General features: G+C 38.3%; 1 protein-coding gene across 1 annotated transcript; it reads right to left on the bottom strand.

Moving 5' to 3' along the window:
• Positions 1–276: 276 nt before the first annotated feature.
• LOC146854013 (proto-oncogene Mas-like) lies at positions 277–18600 on the bottom strand. The gene is made up of 2 exons (XM_085651876.1): positions 18228–18600; positions 277–3140 (listed from the first exon to the last, which is right to left on the bottom strand). The coding sequence occupies exon 2, from the start codon at positions 3119–3121 to the stop codon at positions 2129–2131; it is 993 nt and encodes a 330-aa protein (XP_085508002.1). The 5' UTR covers positions 3122–3140; positions 18228–18600; the 3' UTR covers positions 277–2128.
• Between the last annotated feature and the right edge of the window lie 611 nt (positions 18601–19211).

Here is a 19211-nt window from a genome sequence, read left to right as displayed (position 1 = left end):
ATGAATTAGGCCCCAAAGTGTCTCCACACAGATCTGCAAGGCATGTTAGCACAACAGAATACAAGAATATACACTACAGTGTAATAAAATAAAATGCAGAAATGGGAGTTTTGAAATTGACAGATATGACTGATGTTTATGAAGGCACATAGACTACAGTGTCAATGATTACAAAGCAAATCAGAAAGACCAAAGCAATCTGGCAGCTTTTGTGGATTAGAGGGGTTGGTAAACTGCATCTCACAAGACTGGAAGAAGCTATTGTCAGACCAAGTGTAAATGCAATGTTCTCAGTTTATTCAAATCGGCATGTAGATGGTTGAGAGGATTTTTAGACGTCATAGCATGGAATATAAGAGCAGAATCAATTGTTTCAGAAGTGGTTGAGTGTGTAGAGTTGGCATGTTTTCTTGGACAACAGGAAGGATGAAGTTGTGTCAAAAATTCCATGCACAACCCATGGAACACCCCCTTGATGCAAGGTAATGCAAGGCAGCACATTGTTCAGCTTCACATCACTTTTTGTTAAATCCAACACAATTTACAATTTGGGTTCGATTGTAAATAGCACAAGCCCATTTTTTGCGGCGAGTTTGCATTGAAAACATTACATAAATCTGATGCAAAGGGTTTGTAAATCTGTGCCAGAGTTACTAATCAGTGTTCAGTTCATGTGCTCAAATACCATGATTTTAGAGTGAAATTCACAAAAGTGATTTACAAAATGAGAATTGTTTCAGGAAACATTTTAAGAATGTGGCAAAATTGCTCATGCAAGCAAATCTGGTATTTCAGTGTGGGCACCTCCGCCAAAATAGATGTGCTTGCAAGTTTTGGGATAACACACATAAATGTTAGGCACATTTGTAACATCAACTCAGTTGTACATTTACTCTTGTGAAGGATAAGATTATGCCAATTTTCAGGGTATATGCTGGGGAAGAAACTAATGCAACATTTGTGTGGATGTAGGGGAAATAGTGTCTTCATGGGTAAGAATCGTTTGCCATTACTGCAGCATTTTTTCACATGCACATGCACACATGAAAAAAATATGCCTATAAGAGGTCCCATTTTGGAGAAGACATTAGGCATTGGACTTCAGTAGCTGGAGCAAGTTTAACTATGCTGATTGCCCACATGCTATTAACCTGGTACACAATGTATTGAGTAAATACACAATGTGAAATTAAAACAGGAGTATATTTATGAAGCTAAGGATCTTCCACCGCATTATGCACAGGGCTCGCTGTTAGTACATTTAGAGGAAGCACATGTATTCAAAATGTGCACAAGCGACGATTACCATGATCCATATTCTAAGTCAGGTACTGTTGAGCTACCAAAGGGGTGACAGAAAGAAATCAGCCCCTCATACTATCTCTTTGACATACTATATGTTATGTCCAAATGTTGGCTTATAGAACCAGAGGCATCCTTTACATAGATTTTGAGTGGGGTCTGAGAGAGATATGACAGTGTGACTTTCTGTAATCTGAATTTATTTATTGCATGGGCAAAGTCCCAGGAAAATATATATTTTTCAAGTTCTGTGCCAAAAACGTCATCCCTGCAAAGCAGGCACTCTTGCACTTTGCACTATGGTGCAAGGGTGTCTGTGTTGGCGCTAGGCAGCTATTTTTAGTGGCAGTGCTAGGGAAAACACAAGGGTGTGCCATATTCTTGTAAATGTGGTGCATCCCTGCATTTTGGAAAGTGAGGTGCTGCAAAATTTCCTTGTGCATATGCCTCTGGATCCTTTACTACAGCTGCCTTCTTATTGCTGCTCAGGAGAGAATCTTTTCGTTCAGGCCAGTAAAGCGACTATTAGCTTTGTTCCCAATAGGCAAGGGTGCTTTACCAGGCAAGGCTTGATCATGCTTTTGCATCTCCTCACATGCATACGGTATATTTTCTATATGCTAAGCATTATGCGCTCCTCTTAGCTTCCTGAGGGCATATAATGCACTGATGTATTTTCCCAGAGAACCAATGAAAATGTCCAGCCTTCATGGCATACAGAGAGAATGGGCCTTATTTTAGCAGAGAGACCACAGATCGTCTTGTCTGGTACTTAAAGTGTGCTTTTCCATTCATCAGCCTTGGGGAAATAATTGGAAAGTCCAGTCTAACTGATCTGCTCTGTGATGTCTCCCTCTTCATGGTGTTTATTCACTCCTTTTTCTCCTTCCTCTTTGTCTTCTTCTTCTCCAAAGACCTTCTTCAGAGCTTTCTCTAGGAAGTTCCAGACTCCTTGTATTTTCTGCCTTCCCACCACAAAGTAGATGAAGGGGTTGACACTGCTGTTGATTGAGATACACATGTAAACTGCATAAATGAGTGCACGACGAGAGAATCCTGATGGATTGACCTTTAGGTAAAGGAGCAAACACAATAGTCTGACGGGTGCTACTGAAATGAGAAAGACAATGACTGTTGCCACAATGACAATGATAAGCTTTGGTGGATGTTTTTTCTTTGAGGATTTTTTAACCATGATTAGCATAATCAGGCTGGAAGTAACCATAGTGGGTATAATTAGCAAGAAAACCAATACTGATAAAAATGTGTGGACTGCGGTACACTGCACCCCCACTGTATCATATAGATCTGGGGGGCAACCTACGTGTTCCACCAGAGTCACAAAAATTGAAAGAACCCAACTTATGACACACACAAGCAAGGACTGATAGCTTGGCCGATTGTAACGATACCACATGGGGTGATAGATGGCCAAACATCTCTCCACGCTAATGGCAGTCAGTAGAAACATATCAGCATAGATTCCAAGGCTGAGTATCGTGTCTAGTGCAAACAGTACGGTATTCATGTCCGCTGCTTTATTTTGCCGTAATGAGATGCACAGCTCCACAGAGATGAAGATGAGATAGATTAAGTCAGCGACAGCAAGGTTGATGATGTATATGGTGTACTTAGTCCTTTTGATTTTAAAACATAGATACCAGAAGACCAAACTGTTTCCAATTATTCCAAAGAAGCTGATAAACAGCATGAAACCAGCTGCAATGATGAAACTGGTGGCAGATTCCATTACTGGATGTGTCTCATTTAAACCTGGAGCATTGGTGATGTTACTGGAAATGCTTCCCGTATCTGCCATGGTGGCGTCTTCAAGTGCCCTATTGGGAAAGAAGATAAAACTCTTTTTAGTTGCAAGAATATTAATCTCAATAACAAACTCAAACAAAAAGGTCATGAACGAATCTTGGGAATATGGTGGAATGCAAAACAATATAAATTCACGTGGACTGATCTGGAGTGGCGCCTCCGCTAGTTCTTCCTCTAACAAAATGAGTTGTGAATTTGTAGGCAAGGGTTTCCCAGGCACAGTGGTTAACAGCAGATTTCAATTGCCATTTAAACACGACATCTTTTCCATCTGCAATGAAAGAGGTGGTGACTGCTTAGGAAGAACTTCTTGACCAACACTTTAAACAAGCATTGGCAAAGCCAATCTGTCTTGTTCTATCAATGACTGTTTGCTGCCACAATTGTATTTTCCAATGCTTGTAGAAGAGTTGCACTAGCATTGACAAATTCGATAGCAGTCGGAGTTCATTTGTGTGGGCAGTTTTATGGAACACAAACTTTACCCCAGGGTATTAGAGTATTTTACATGAGCACCAGATCACATTATACGACTGATTAATTTTTTTAAGACATGTGGAGATCAATTGATTTTCCCAGAATCACAGGACGTTTAACCAATGCCGGGACTCAAAACGGCTTCTGAAGCTCCAATGTTGGCAGCTCTGACCATTAGACCACATCTTCTCCACACATCTTGAAATGCTATTTTGTAAACGTATAGGATGACTGTCACATTGCATCTAGATTGAATGTAACACCGTCTTGGAATGGTTTAACAATTAGTATGAAAAACACTTTTGCAAATCGGCTGTCATGTTGCATATTGTGGTAGACGTCTTGAAAGTATAAAACATAATATTTAAAGATGGTCCCCTGCCACAGTTTGCTTTGCCAGAGCTTGCAAAATTGCACCACAAGCATTGGTAAACCCAATAGTGATGGATGGTCACTAGGCAAAGCGTGGTGCCTATCGTGAAAGTATAGAAAATACCATTCCATGATGTACATCCGCTGCAACTTGCCAATGCAATGTTTGTATAATTGCGTCATAAGCACTGGCAAATGTAATAAAGGCTGGCGGGCCCTCTTGGAATGCTTCTCTGTATACTTCCAAGATGGCCACCACTTTGCATTATGACACAATGTACCCGACATTTTGGAAGAATTATACCCATTCAAGATGAGCCAGCTCCTCATTGCCTTTGTCAATGGTTGCGATAAAATACTGCAAGCACTGCCAATAGTGACAGCGGCAGGCAACATATCGGGGAGAAGAAGAGAGAGATCAGAAAGCAGCACTGCTCGTTATAAGACGAGTGGGTATGGAGAGAGGGTAAACGAGTGTAATAGGAGCCAGTGGGCAGTGAAGGAAAGAGAGGATAACTGGGGATGATAGTGAGATAGAACAAGGGCAAGAAAGAAAGATTTACATAATAAGAGAGACACTGAGAAAGAGATAAAGGTGTAGAACATGCGCTCCCATCAAGTGCTACAATTAAAATGTCAGAGAAACATGCAGAATAAATAGTATCCTGATATCAGCAGTGGAAGGATATATTCAACCAATGAAAATACAGGATGGCGCTTAATGCTTCGGGAGGGGAGACAAACAAAGGGATACGGAGGTAAGCCATTGATTCAGGAACAAGGCATTAAAATGGGCAAGCAAGCCATCCAATCATGAGCAAGAGGTAGGCCCAAAGACTGCTCTAAATATATGTTAAAGTATCGGTTACAATGCTGTCTTTGACAGACAGCTATAGCTGTCTGTCTCAAGACCCCAAACCTTAGGTAACAAACCAGTGTCAGTGGAATGCTTGGCCTTGGCTTGTATACTAACCTCCGCAGGGAGTTAGAGAAGTCTGGGTGACAATGTTTATCTTAAGTTTAAATGTAGTTATTAGTTTTGTGTATTATGAAGGAGGTTTCATTTTTTTTAAAGCAGTGGTTGGGCCTCTTTTATCAAGAGATATTTGGCTGTTTTACTGACTTCTATGCACGGACGTCCTTTAGTGTCTCCAGGGCTTGCGGCCACGGCCCTTAGATTGCACCTTGTGAACCCTGGCACTATGATTGCGACCCCTGGTCTCAGAGGTTGCAAAACCAGTTTCAGGAACACAGGAACAGCTCGTTCTTATGAACATCACTTGGTGTTCTACTTTTCTTGCTTTGAGTCACATTTGTATTAGGCTAATAGTGAAAATGTGATATTGTTTTTATATTAAAATAATGGAGTACAATTTGCTGGAACATGACCCTACTTGGCAGCAGAGGTAAGAAGAAAAAATGCTTCTTAATATATGTTGTGTGTGTGTGCTTGTCTTGTTGGTCAGAGTGTGCTTATGTAAGAAAGCGTATGAGTGAATGTGTGTGTATGTATAAACAAGTGTGTCTGAGTGAAAGTCATTTTCACTTCCGCCACCCGATGCATTTTGGTGAATTGATGTCCATTCTTCTAAGTGTCTAACCATCATCGCCTCCCTTTGTTAACCTTCAACTTTTGTAGCTTGCTATTCTGAGAGTCATATGTTACAGGCAGATACTTGGTATTCTTTTTTAGGTCCAACAATAAGGTTATGGGACACGTGTGTTAACTACTACAGTTGTTACAAGAGGCATTGAATAACCTCTAATTGCCCTGCATCTATGCTTTATTTTGGCACAGTTAAGCCAGCTGCACCTATATTGCCCCCGTGGATTTCTTAAAATTTCCAGATACCTTTCCCTAACAGCTTCACTAGATGACCAGTTATGGTCATGGCTCTGACTTAACGGCTGGTACTGCTGACACAGGGCCAGATTTTCCAACCTGCAATGTACCTCATTGGCTGTCAAGAAATGTCTTTAGCCACTTCCTTGGAGCACCACCAATTTATGTTATGGTATGTTATGTTATGTTATGTTCACACCAGAACATGGGCTTCTATTGGAATTCTCAAGGGCATATTATCAAGCTCATAATCGCCACTTTGGCGGCAGTTTCCTGCCGCTAAAGCGGCGATAACTTTAACGCCGTTCTTGATAATATGCCTCCACATTTTTCCAGTGAAAACTGGCCCTTTTTTTGCATTGGGCCTAGCAGTGGATTTTAGACCCTAGCTCAGCTGGCACCTAGGGAAACCTAGCAAACCTATACATTTTTGAGAACTAGACACCCAGGGAAATCCAGCATGGGGTGACTTGGGTGGCTATCACTAGGTTCTGTCATCCAGAATCCCATGCAAACCACAAGCTTTGAAAAAAACACATTTTTGTCACATTTCTGTGATGGAAAGTTCTGGAATCTGTGTGGAGGCTCAAACTTCCACCCGCATAGCATTTCCCCAAGTCTCCCAATAAAAATGGTACCTCACTTGTGTGGGTAGGCCTAGTTTTTGCAGCAGGAAATGTCACAAAATGCAATGTGGACACATCACCTTTTTCCGGTGAAATTTTTGCATTGTGCCTAGCTGTGGATTTTGGAACCTAGCTCAGCTGGCAGCTAGGGAAACCGAGTAACTCTATGCACTAGACACCAGCGGAATCTAGGGAAACAACCTTTACAACGCAACTTTTACAACGTAATGCTATTACAACGCATTTTTTACAACGCAAAATCTTTTACAACGCATGCATTTACAACGCATTCTGTTATATGGTAAGTACTTTTACAACGCATATACCATTACAACGCATTTAAAAAAAAAAAAATTATTTATTATGTTTGCAAAAAAATTAATTAATATTTTATTATTTATATTAAATACTATAATAGATACATATGAAAGATTAATTATTGAGTATTAATTATTTAATATTTAAGAAACATTTAAAAATATGAGTAGTACTTTAAAAGATTAATACTGGAGTACTTTAAAAAAAAAGTGTATTTTAAAAAAGAATTTAAAAATGAGTAGTATTATGAGAGTTTAACACTTGAGTATTTTATCTTTCTAAATACAAATAGTAAGAAACATTTAAAAATATGAATAGTAGTATAAAAGATTAATACTGGAGTACTTTAAAAAAAAAAAGTATTTTAATAAATAAATTAAATTTGAGTTGTATTGAGAGTTTAATACTTGAGTATTTTTATCTTTAAAAAAAAAATGAAAATTATTTAATAAAATAAAAAAAGTACCTTTGAAGTATGTTGAAAATAATTAATTAAAAAACAAAAACAAAAAAAAAAAATGAGTAGTATTATGAATAATTAATACTGGAGTATTTTTAAAAATTAAATTAAAAAAACGTATGGAGTATAAAAAAAATAAAACTGAGTAGTATTAAAAATAATTAATACTTGAGTATTTTTTCACAACAAATTTTTAATTTATTAAATGAAAATTAGTAATTAAAAAAAGAAAAAGTACTTTTGGAGTATTAAAATATGAAATATAAAAAAAAATGTTTTTAAAATTATATCTAAAATAATCATAGAGTTATTAAAAAAGAATTTAATATAATATTAATACAAAAAAAATTAGAAATAAGAATATAGAACTTACTTTAAAAAAATTCCCACGCTTTTGCATTGAAGTCTATGTGCTTATTTGTCCTTCATTTATTTTGGCAGCTTAAGAATATACAACCCGCAGAACAAGAAAAGAAGGAGCAGAAAGAGAAGAAAAAGCAAGTTTGAAAGGAAAAAGAAAATAGAGTCGAGGTAAGGAACACATTTAGTAAATTTACAAAAAAAAATTAACATTTTACATGTTTAAATAACAATTTTAAAAAATAATTACAGTAAACAAATAACGTTTATTAAATATTTCTTTATTAGAACAAACATTGAAAAAACTTTTATGTTTTATTGATTTTTTTAACATAATGTACATTTATTAGAAAACATATACATAATTTATTTACATTTATAAACATTTATTTACAGAAAAAGTAAATAAAATAGTCCTTTTTTAACATTGATGCGCGCGATGACGTCATGACGTGAACGTAGACGTAAGGCGCCATTTTGAAGAGCATCGGAGGAGGAAGCAGCAGGAAGCTGATCTGCGTCCAGGTAGGAAACTTTTTCACTTTTATTTATAGATAAAACCTTTAATAAAGATACATATATAGTAAGAAAAGAATAAGGAGAGGTTGCGGAATAACTAATTGATGTTTAAAATGTTTTAAAACATGTCCACATTTATGTCATTAATGTATGCCTATGTCGGGTCGCGAAAATGTATTGGTTCATTAAAAAATGTAAGTAACTGTAAAATTATTTTAAGTTACTGCTAACAAAGTTTATTACATAACTTCGGAACCAATACTAATGATTTATATCTTCATTTAAAAAAAAAAAAAAAAGACGTATTCGTAATTTCTGATAAAAAAGATTGTTATTAATTTGGTGTTTATGCAGCAATGTGCATTTTGGAAAATGGATTGACTTATGAAATTTTGTGAACTTGGATTTTTTGTCGATTTTAAGGGTCGTAGTTACTTATGAAGTTTTCTGATAATTATTTACTGGCGTTTGGTTTTTGAAAAATTGGTCGAATATTATGGAGAAGTAGATTTGGTAACATTGGTTGTTTAGAAAAAAATGAAGATTGGAAAAAAAAATACAATAATTAGGAGACCCGTCTTTTACATTTGAAAAAATTTTTGGGAAAAAATTGTATGCCAATTGTAATTAAAGGATATTTAAATTTGAAGCAAAGCAAGAAAGTAAGTACAAAATTAGTTTTAGAAAGAAAGAATGTTAGAAAGATTTTCCAGGTAGTCTATAGCCACACACAACGTAAATTGTTGTAATATAGCCAATAGTCTCTCAGACATTTCCTTAGTTTTGACAGTTACTCGTGGGTTTAGACTACCTGCAAGTGTTTGGGCTAGTCTCATTTCTTGAAAACTTTGCTCCTTCTTCAAAGTTTCCAAGAAAGAGTAGAAGTTTGGATGAGGTTTGCCAATTGTATGGTTGAAGGAGTTATGCCATCCCTCAATGGCATTGTTTGTTTTTGCTTCTCCCTCTAAACAGCTCGTGTAGCAGTTCCACCAGTCCACATGGAATCGTGGCTTCCTCCTGCGACCCGATCTGCTTAGGTGCCCAATCCATGTGTCCTCGAAATAATTTAGGATGGGTGCCAATTTCTCTTCATTACTTGTATAATAAACAGATTCTATAATAGCAGTGTAGTACTCGTCCACACTATCGGGAGGAACAAAACAAAGTGCAGTTAATTTTTTTAGTTCAAACTGTAGTTTGCTATCACGACAATATTCTGCAACTAGGGATGTTTTTTGTAATTTACGCCAAAAAGCCTGGGAAAAATGGAAAAAACATCCCTGAATTTGGGTATCCGTGTACGTTTTATTGATCACATTGATCATGCTCAATTCAAAATCAATAATTATTTTCCTAGGACTTTGAGATGTTTTACTTTTAATAACTGATAAAAGTTCAGAGTATGTTGCAGAAGTCTTATCAGGTAGCAAACTATATACTAAGGGAATTACATTATTGTTAATTTTAGCATGTATAGTGTAAATTTGAGTGAAAGGATGGGGTGTACTTTTAAACGTCCCATCCATCATCCAAATTTCACTATTTTCTAACTTTGCAAGGTTACGTGGGGTACTAAAAATGAGAAATTCATTTCTGAGGGTTTTGGTTGTCATGCAAAAGGAAAGGTTCATCAGAAAAAGAAATAGAAAGATCATGTGGAATTCTAATATCTGAAAAGGTATGTGGTGTAGATAATTGGATGTTACTTGCCTGCTTTTGTCTTTGAATAATTCGTCTCAAATTAGGAATTATAGGCATGTTACTAGCAACATGACTGGGGACATGCTGTGCAACCTCTCTTAAAATGGATCCTGTAGAATCATTGGAGGTGCTTGCAATAGCTTTCATTTCGTTAACAGTTTCTCTTATTTCTACCTCCATTGCAGAGGCAGAGTGGTTATGTTCTGTTGTTTTCACAACTAAATTATCAAGTGTAACCGCTCTGCCACTGCAATGGGTAGTGTAGTATTGCACACACCTCCAATGATTTCTAGGAAAACTTATTCTTTCCTTACTATATATGTATCCTCCATGGTTTAATAAATTTTTTCCTTTCCTCGATTTAATGTATTTGTCTGCTTCAAGACTAGACATTATCTGAAAAGAGAAGAGAAGAAAAAAAAATTAGGATGTAAAAGTAAATACTATACCTCAAATGTTACCCCTACACCATCCAACACTTTCCCTACTGCTGCACCTTCCTGGAGTTAGAATAGAAAATTGTACCCCTACACCATCCAACACTTTCCCTACTGCTGCACCTTCCTGGAGTTAGAATAGAAAATTAAACCCCTACACCATCCAACACTTTCCCTACTGCTGCACCTTCCTGGAGTTAGAATAGTAAATTATACCCCTACATCATCCAACACTTTCCCTACTGCTGCACCTTCCTGGAGTTAGAATAGTAAATTGTACCCCTACACCATCCAACACTTTCCCTACTGCTGCACCTTCCTGGAGTTAGAATAGTAAATTGTACCCCTACACCATCCAACACTTTCCCTACTGCTGCACCTTCCTGGAGTTAGAATAGTAAATTGTACCACTACACCATCCAACACTTTCCCTACTGCTGCACCTTCCTGGAGTTAGAATAGTAAATTGTACCCCTACACCATCCAACACTTTCCCTACTGCTGCACCTTCCTGGAGTTAGAATAGTAAATTGTACCCCTACACCATCCAACACTTTCCCTACTGCTGCACCTTCCTGGAGTTAGAATAGTAAATTGTACCCCTACACCATCCAACACTTTCCCTACTGCTGCACCTTCCTGGAGTTAGAATAGTAAATTGTACCCCTACACCATCCAACACTTTCCCTACTGCTGCACCTTCCTGGAGTTAGAATAGTAAATTGTACCCTACACCATCCAACACTTTCTCTACTGCTGCACCTTCCTGGAGTTAGAAAAATAAGTTCTTCCAAATACAACCCTTATTTTATGCATTTTGGGATCTAATTAAAATTATTAAGTAAATGGTTTGACTAACATATTGATGGTTTTAAAACAGTGTTGTTTAAAAATACCTTGTTTTTTTTTAATTCCTTTCCTTGGTGAGGCTTCTGCTGTGGTATTGGCCTGCTGGCTGGAGTTTTCAGTTATGTGTTTGACTGAATTTTACAACAAAGTTGCAAACAATTGTCTTGAAAAATGAAAAAAAAAAATGAAAAAACTAAACGTTGGTGAGAAATGCAAATTTTGATTACATTTTTGAAATTATGACATTGTATTTAACTATTACTATATAATACTTTCCCTACTGCTGCACCTTCCTGGAGTTAGAATAGAAAATTGTACCCCTACACCATCCAACACTTTCCCTACTGCTGCACCTTCCTGGAGTTAGAATAGTAAATTATACCCCTACACCATCCAACACTTTCCCTACTGCTGCACCTTCCTGGAGTTAGAATAGTAAATTGTACCCCTACACCATCCAACACTTTCCCTACTGCTGCACCTTCCTGGAGTTAGAATAGTAAATTATACACCTACACCATCCAACACTTTCCCTACTGCTGCACCTTCCTGGAGTTAGAATAGTAATTTTTACCCCTACACCATCCAACACTTTCCCTACTGCTGCACCTTCCTGGATTTAGAAAAATAAGTTCTTCCAACTACAACCCTTATTTTATGCATTTGGGGATCTTATTACAATTAGTAAGTAAATGGTTTGACTAACATATTGATGGTTTTAAAACAGTGTTGTTTAAAAATACCTTGTTTTTTTTGGATTCCTTTCCTTGGTGAGGCTTCTGCTGTGGTATTGGCCTGCTGGCTGGAGTTTTCAGTTATGTGTTTGACTGAATTTTACAACAAAGTTGCAAACAATTGTCTGGAAAAATGAAAAAAAAAAAAGAAAAAACTAAACGTTGGTGAGAAATGCAAATTTTGATTACATTTTTGAAATTATGACATTGTATTTAACTATTACTACATAATACTTTCCCTACTGCTGCACCTTCCTGGAGTTAGAATAGAAAATTGTACCCCTACACCATCCAACACTTTCCCTACTTCTGCACCTTCCTGGAGTTAGAATAGTAAATTATACCCCTACACCATCCAACACTTTCCCTACTGCTGCACCTTCCTGGAGTTAGAATAGTAAATTGTACCCCTACACCATCCAACACTTTCCCTACTGCTGCACCTTCCTGGAGTTAGAATAGTAAATTATACACCTACACCATCCAACACTTTCCCTACTGCTGCACCTTCCTGGAGTTAGAATAGTAAATTGTACCCCTACACCATCCAACACTTTCCCTACTGCTGCACCTTCCTGGAGTTAGAATAGTAAATTATACCCCTACACCATCCAACACTTTCCCTACTGCTGCACCTTCCTGGAGTTAGAATAGTAAATTATACCCCTACACCATCCAACACTTTCCCTACTGCTGCACCTTCCTGGAGTTAGAATAGTAAATTATACACCTACACCATCCAACACTTTCCCTACTGCTGCACCTTCCTGGAGTTAGAATAGTAAATTGTACCCCTACACCATCCAACACTTTCCCTACTGCTGCACCTTCCTGGAGTTAGAATAGTAAATTATACCCCTACACCATCCAACACTTTCCCTACTGCTGCACCTTCCTGGAGTTAGAATAGTAATAGGTATAACTTTTAAATTGTGGAATTTATAACAGTGTAAATTCAAAATACCGTTTTCTTTAGCTGATTGTTTTCTTGGTTTGGCTGCTGCTGCGGAATTGTACTGCTGGCTGCAGGTTTAAGTTATTTGTTTTAGTGATTTAATCCACAAAGTTGCAACCGATTGTCTGTGAAAATGAAAAAAAAAATTAATAGTTAAAACAACTTTGACAAAAAAAATAAATGAGACCAATTGATTGTAAATCTGATATTTTATTTCACTGGAACTGACTGTAACTACATCACATATCATATTTTCCATGGTGCTGCATCACACTTGAGCATGAATAATAATTGGTACACCAAAACATACTACACTTTCAATACATTAGGAAATTAGAGTAGTAATGGATACCCCTACACCATCACTCAATTTCCCTACTGCTGCACATTCGGGGACTTAGAATAGTAATAGTTTCCCCAGTAACATGAAACGCTTGCTCTACTGCTGTACCTAAGTGCAGTCATATTAGTAATTTTTACCCCTGCACCATCGCATAATTTCGTTTATGACGCAGCGTGAATGTTCAAAAAAAATAATATTAACCCCTATACCATACAACACTTTTGCTAATGCTAAAAATATATTTTTAAATTACAAGAATTTCAAACAAAAATAAAATAAAATATTTACCTTCACAATAGCAAAGGTGAGTCGATTACGTTGAGGTGAAGGAAAATTAGGGAAACGATATCTGGCTTTTGATAGAAAAACAACTTTCTGTTTTAGGAAAAACAAGTAGATGTTTTAAGTTGGTATATATTAAAGTTTCTTTAGTGATAAAAAATTAGAAACAGTACATTTTATAAATTAATATAAATATTTTTAAAACATATTTTGTATGGAAATAAAACATGATTTAGGACAAAACAAGGTGTTAAAATATATTAGTGACTTACTAGTAGTTGCAAAGTAACAATGCTTCTCCAAACGATTGCAGTGTTCTCTCAGTCGAGGTCACAGTCTAGGTGTCAGAGGGTCAGGTTTTTACGTCTGGTCTCTCTGGTAGTTGATAATCAACTGATTGCAAAATGGTGTCTTCCTGGTATTTATAAGTTTTAGTCAGTGTCATTATTAATTTTTTTAAAAACAGCGTTCGTTGTGTTTTTTAGTATACTTTAATTTGCTGTGGAAAATGATAATTTAAAAAAGCATTAAAAGATGTATTGTTTTCATTTATTTGCTCCGTTTTGGCATCCATTTTGGAACATGTCTTTTGCTATTGTTTTCATAGAAAGTGTTGTAGGACAAGTTTTAGAAGTGAGATGGATAAAATGGTGACTATGTGTATGTGTCTTCTGTTTTACTCTGTTTACTTTTTTTCAGATATATTCATGATTTAAATGTGTATGAACTGTTGTTAAATTTTACGTTATTTGTGTAAAACTTTGAAATGTGTGAAAACGGATTTTTTGGGGACATGGGAGTAGTAATTTTAATACACGAGTATTAATTTTAATACTCGAGTATTAATTTTGTAATGCATTTCAGTAAATTTACGTCCAGTTTTTCTCCACATTTTAATACACTTCCCCAGCCTAAAACCCCTAATTTCCCTGCATCCCGTGCCAGATTTTATTGAACTTTTTATTAAAAAATATTTTTTTTTCGCGTTGTAATGGTATGCGTTGTAATGGTTTTCGTTGTAACAGCACTTTTAAGTATTTTAATACGTTTGGCGTTGTAAAAGTATTCGTTGTAAAGTATAGCGTTGTAGTAGTGTTTGCGTTGTAAAAAATGCGTTGTAAAGGTAGGCGTTGTAATAGCATGCGTTGTAACGTCATACATCCCGGAATCTAGGATGGGGTGACTTGTGTGGCTCTCACTAGGTTATGTTACCCGGAACCCCTTGCAAACCTCAAACTTTGTAAAAAAAAACATTTTCCTAAATTTTCTGTGATGGAAAGTTCTGGAATCTGCAGTAAGCCACAAACTTCCACCCACCCAGCATTTCCCAAAGTCCCTTGATAAAAATGGTACCTCAGTTGCGTGGGTAGGCCTAGTGCCCCTGACAGGAAACAGCCTAAAACGTACTGTGGAGACTTCAAAATTATTGATTACAAAAAGACCTTGTTTTGCGAGGGAGTCACATGCATTTATGATGTAGGGAAACCTACCAATGCCAGACATTTCTGAAAACCAGACACACGAGCAAGTTCAGGGAGGTGTGACTTGCTAGGACCCCCAAACGCTTTCCTAATCAGAATCTCCTGAAAACCTCAAATTTGGCTGGAAATAATCACTTTTCTCTCACATTTCTGTGTGGGAAAGTTGTGGGATCACCATGTTGAGACAAATATCCGACCACCCAGCGTTCCTCCAGGTCTTCTCATAAAAATGGTACCTACTTGTGTCGGTAGGCCAAGTACCCGCGACAGGCAAGGACCCTAAACGTATTACGGATACATAAAAATGAGCTAGCACAAAACGACCTGGTTTGTAAGGGGGCACCTGCGTTTTGGGTCCCGGGCTTGACGGCTATCTATGGAAACCTACCAAATCCATACATTTCTGAAAATTAGACAACCGGAGGAGTCCAGGAAGGTGTGATTTGTGTGGCTCTCCCAACGTTTTCCAACCCAGAATCCCCTGCAAACCTCAAATTTAGCTGAAAAAAATCACATTTTTCTCACATTTTTTTTCCGGGGTTTCCGTGCCAGCACAAATTTCCTACCACCCAGCGTTTCCTCAGTAACTCACTGGTGTGGGTGGGTGATATCCAAGCAGGGATCCACTATGTAGGGTACCATTGCAAAGCGGAGATTCTCCCCTTTCCAATGATACCTCTCCTATGTGTTTCGGTGCTCGGGGGCTGAGATAGCCCCACAAGCACTTAAACAGTGAATTTCAATGTAATGACATCAGTGCCCCATGCGCACAATCATCAATACATTGAGACAAGAAAATACCTCGGGAGGTTGGGGAAGCTCTTTCCTACCTCCCGAGGCCAAAGAAAAGGGAAATCCCTCTGCTGTTTACAGCAAAGGGATTCAGTGCACTTGTGCACATGACGGAATGGTTCTATCATGAGCACATACGCTCTGATGCTCATGACAGAACCATGCCATCTTAAGCACTGAAAGGGTAACGTGTTTTGCAAGGAATGGAAGATTGCATTGATTTGAGCTTGCTGCAGGTAATATTTGTTTTTCTATTAGGGGAATCAACATTAAAAACAGACCCACAAAACCATAAAACAGGCCAACAAACTTACAAAAAAACAGCTCACAGACTGACCTGTCAGACTATCCCATCGGGCACTACCTGTTTGCCCTATGGACCAGTCCAACCCTGACTAAAGGCCATCATTCCGAGACCAAAAAGCATGAAGTACCTGCACACCTTGCCTTCAATGGAATCACCTAGCTCAAGTCTGTGAAAAGGAAGGCACATCTTGTGGAACTCAGGTGCACAATTTGGAAAAGAAGTATGCAAACATAGTATGCGTATTTAAAAAAACAATTGGTGCAAGGCTAATACGTTTAGTGGAGGGCTTTTATTAATATTTAAGAAACAAATTAATTCATAGCAAATATTAGGATCTTGTAAGAGAGAAACACAAACTCTACTATTGTGCCACAGCCATACCCTTGAGATGATAAGACAGAGAGTAAGTTAAGGCTAGTCAAACCCTGGCTTCCCATGACTGTTTTCCAACAGCCATTTGTGCCTGAACGGCCTCGCAGCAGTGTGGGAGGGAACGCAAGGACTGCACAAAAAGAAATAAATGTTAAAACGGTGCTCATAATTGTTAAAATAAGGAATTCAAGTAAGAGAACACACTGTCCCACAGCCTCTGGCATTTAAAGGAGCTTCTTTTATGGCGGATGTGCACATGTGCCAGAGGGCAATGCGACCACTCACAGTGAGGAGAGTCAGTGACCCACTGTCCCTGCTGGATGCTGTGGTGGATGGAAGCAAAATGTGAGTGACAATTTAACAGACCAATAGGTGAAGACCGCTGCCCTAAAGCACCTCTATGTATGTATTTATGTATGTGTAATTTAGGAGGTATATATTTTTTAAAACAGGGGGTCCTGGTAATCTTTCATTCTCTAATATGCCCCTGAACATCGAAGCTAGAATATTGAAGTATACAAATTGTGAGCACAAAATATTGAATCCAAAATACACAAAGGTATGTTTTGTTTTTCTATATATAACTCAACATATATGTATTTTGAACGATATACATATCTTCAATGTATGTAGATGTGGAGTTAGCAATAGTAAATCTATACTTCTTCTACATGCTCTTATCTTTCGATATTCCAGCCTTCTATATTTTGCAGTGACGGCCCGTGTAGGGCGTTTTACCGGGGCGGTGACGTGGCGCAGAGGAATGCCAAATGCGATGCAGCGCGCGCAACAAAATTCGTTTTATTAATTTTTTTCGTAACTTACCTGAAATCGGCCGTTTGCCGCATTTTGCAACCACCCACCCTGCCCCTCCTCTGCGCCACGTCACCGCCCCGGTAAAACGCCCTACACGGGCCGCGACTGATATTTTCTCCACGATATTCTTGTATCTCAATGTTCTTTGCTTTGATATTCGTTGTACAATATAATTCTCCAAGACTAAACTGTGGAATTGGGGGGATTCCACAGACGACCACAAGGGCAAATCAAATAAATAATTATTTTTTACCTTTTTGTCGTTTGTCAAAAATCCCCCCTCCCACCCCCAGCGCCCCACCGATCTTAACTGCAAGGACCGCTTCTGCATCACACTGAAATACCGCTTACTTTCAGATGTACACAGGGGAGTAGCATGGTCAGTAAGATGGGGGGTAAGACAATCAGGCTGGCATATAATGTTTAAATATACGACAAGCAGGGTGCATGAGAGGGGCCAACGTGGCAGTGGAAGGGGAGAGGAATGCAGATTGGTAGGAGTACTAAGAGAGACAACACAATATTTAAAACAACTTACCAATATTTTTCAGGATTTTCAAAACAGAGAGAGTGAGAGTGTGTGCGTTTTTGTCTGTGAGTATGTGAACATTCCTGGTGAAACCTGACGCATTCCTCTCCATATCCGACTCAAAACTCCTGCAACCGACTATTTATCAGAACATTCATTTATTAGGGAGCTGTAACAGATCAATTAATCCCCCCCCTCCCCCCCCTAGAAGGTACGTCTCTGGATGTATATGAAAAGATAATACTGACCCAGAAAGACAAATGCAAAACCGCCCTGACACAAACTGAAGCTGACAAGATTGACGACATGGACGTGCACATTAGCACAAATCCTTCCTTTCCTATTGGAAAACTTGACACCTCTATCTCTGTCTTCTATTAATACTCACACAGTGAACGTCAACACACACGCACACACACTAAGAAATACACAAGTACACAGAAACAAACCTACAGAAAAACACAGAGACAAAAAAACACAGACACAGAGACAACAGCATAGATGCCACCCAAAATCGAGCAGTACCTTTCTCGCTTGTACTCTGACCAGTACTCTGGCTTCCTCTCAATGTAGTTTCTTTGCCCTCCTTCTTCCACTGCTTCTCCAGACTGGGTTGTGGCCTTCACTACCTCTGGATCTCCACGGAAAATCGGTGATCGGTAGGGAACTGCTGCCTGAGCCACAAGGAAGGTACTTCTGAGCCCTGGATCTTCACAGGCTGCTCTGACGAGGCTGCTTTCAGGTTTAGATATCTAGATGTATCCTCTGACATCAGCGACCAGGCAAATAAGAGAAAAAATACCGAGGTATTTGTTACCTGCTATGTCTTGGCATGAAACCCTTCACCCAGGAGATGTCCTGGAATACTCAATGAAATCATTCTGTGCGGTGATTCCCTGCTTTCACTGTCCCATCTCTCGTGACATTGTTCTTGGTTGCTTCATAGGGGTGTCGGCTGTGTTTGAACCTGCCATACCTGCCCATTGTGTCTGTCATATTAAACATTTTGGGAAGTTCCAATTAGAATGCCTGGAGGAAAATACGGTAAAACATCTGCATATCTTTTAAGTGGGATTACTCATTCCAGGAAATACAAAGGCAGCTTTCAACTCTTACACGTTCTGGTAGAACTCGTTTTTTTCCATAATACAAGTAGGACTCCTCGCGTGTGAATGCAGAGAAAAAACAGAACTGAACAAGGTACTCACACTGGCCTGGGACATCTTGCAATCTATCTCTCAGTAAAAGTAGAATGCCGAATGTTTAAGCACATGGTAAAAAGCTGGGGTCAGATGTCTCAAGGGATTACATTGCCCTGGAGTAATGTAGTGCCACACAAACCCTAAGCCAGATTTACCAATCAACGTAGGGCCACCCTGCGTGGCCCTGCATTACTTGGTAAATCTTGAGTAACACAAGGCAGTGCAAGTTACTGCCTTGTATTACTTTGTCCTACTATGGACGGAGCCTGGGTGTACCAAGACAGATAAGCCTGGGAATGTAGCAAAA

The sequence above is a fragment of the Triturus cristatus genome, chromosome 4_1 (genome assembly GCF_964204655.1).
Source record: "Triturus cristatus chromosome 4_1, aTriCri1.1, whole genome shotgun sequence".
NCBI lineage: Eukaryota > Metazoa > Chordata > Amphibia > Caudata > Salamandridae > Triturus > Triturus cristatus.
This window is presented reverse-complemented; position numbering and strand designations above follow the sequence as displayed.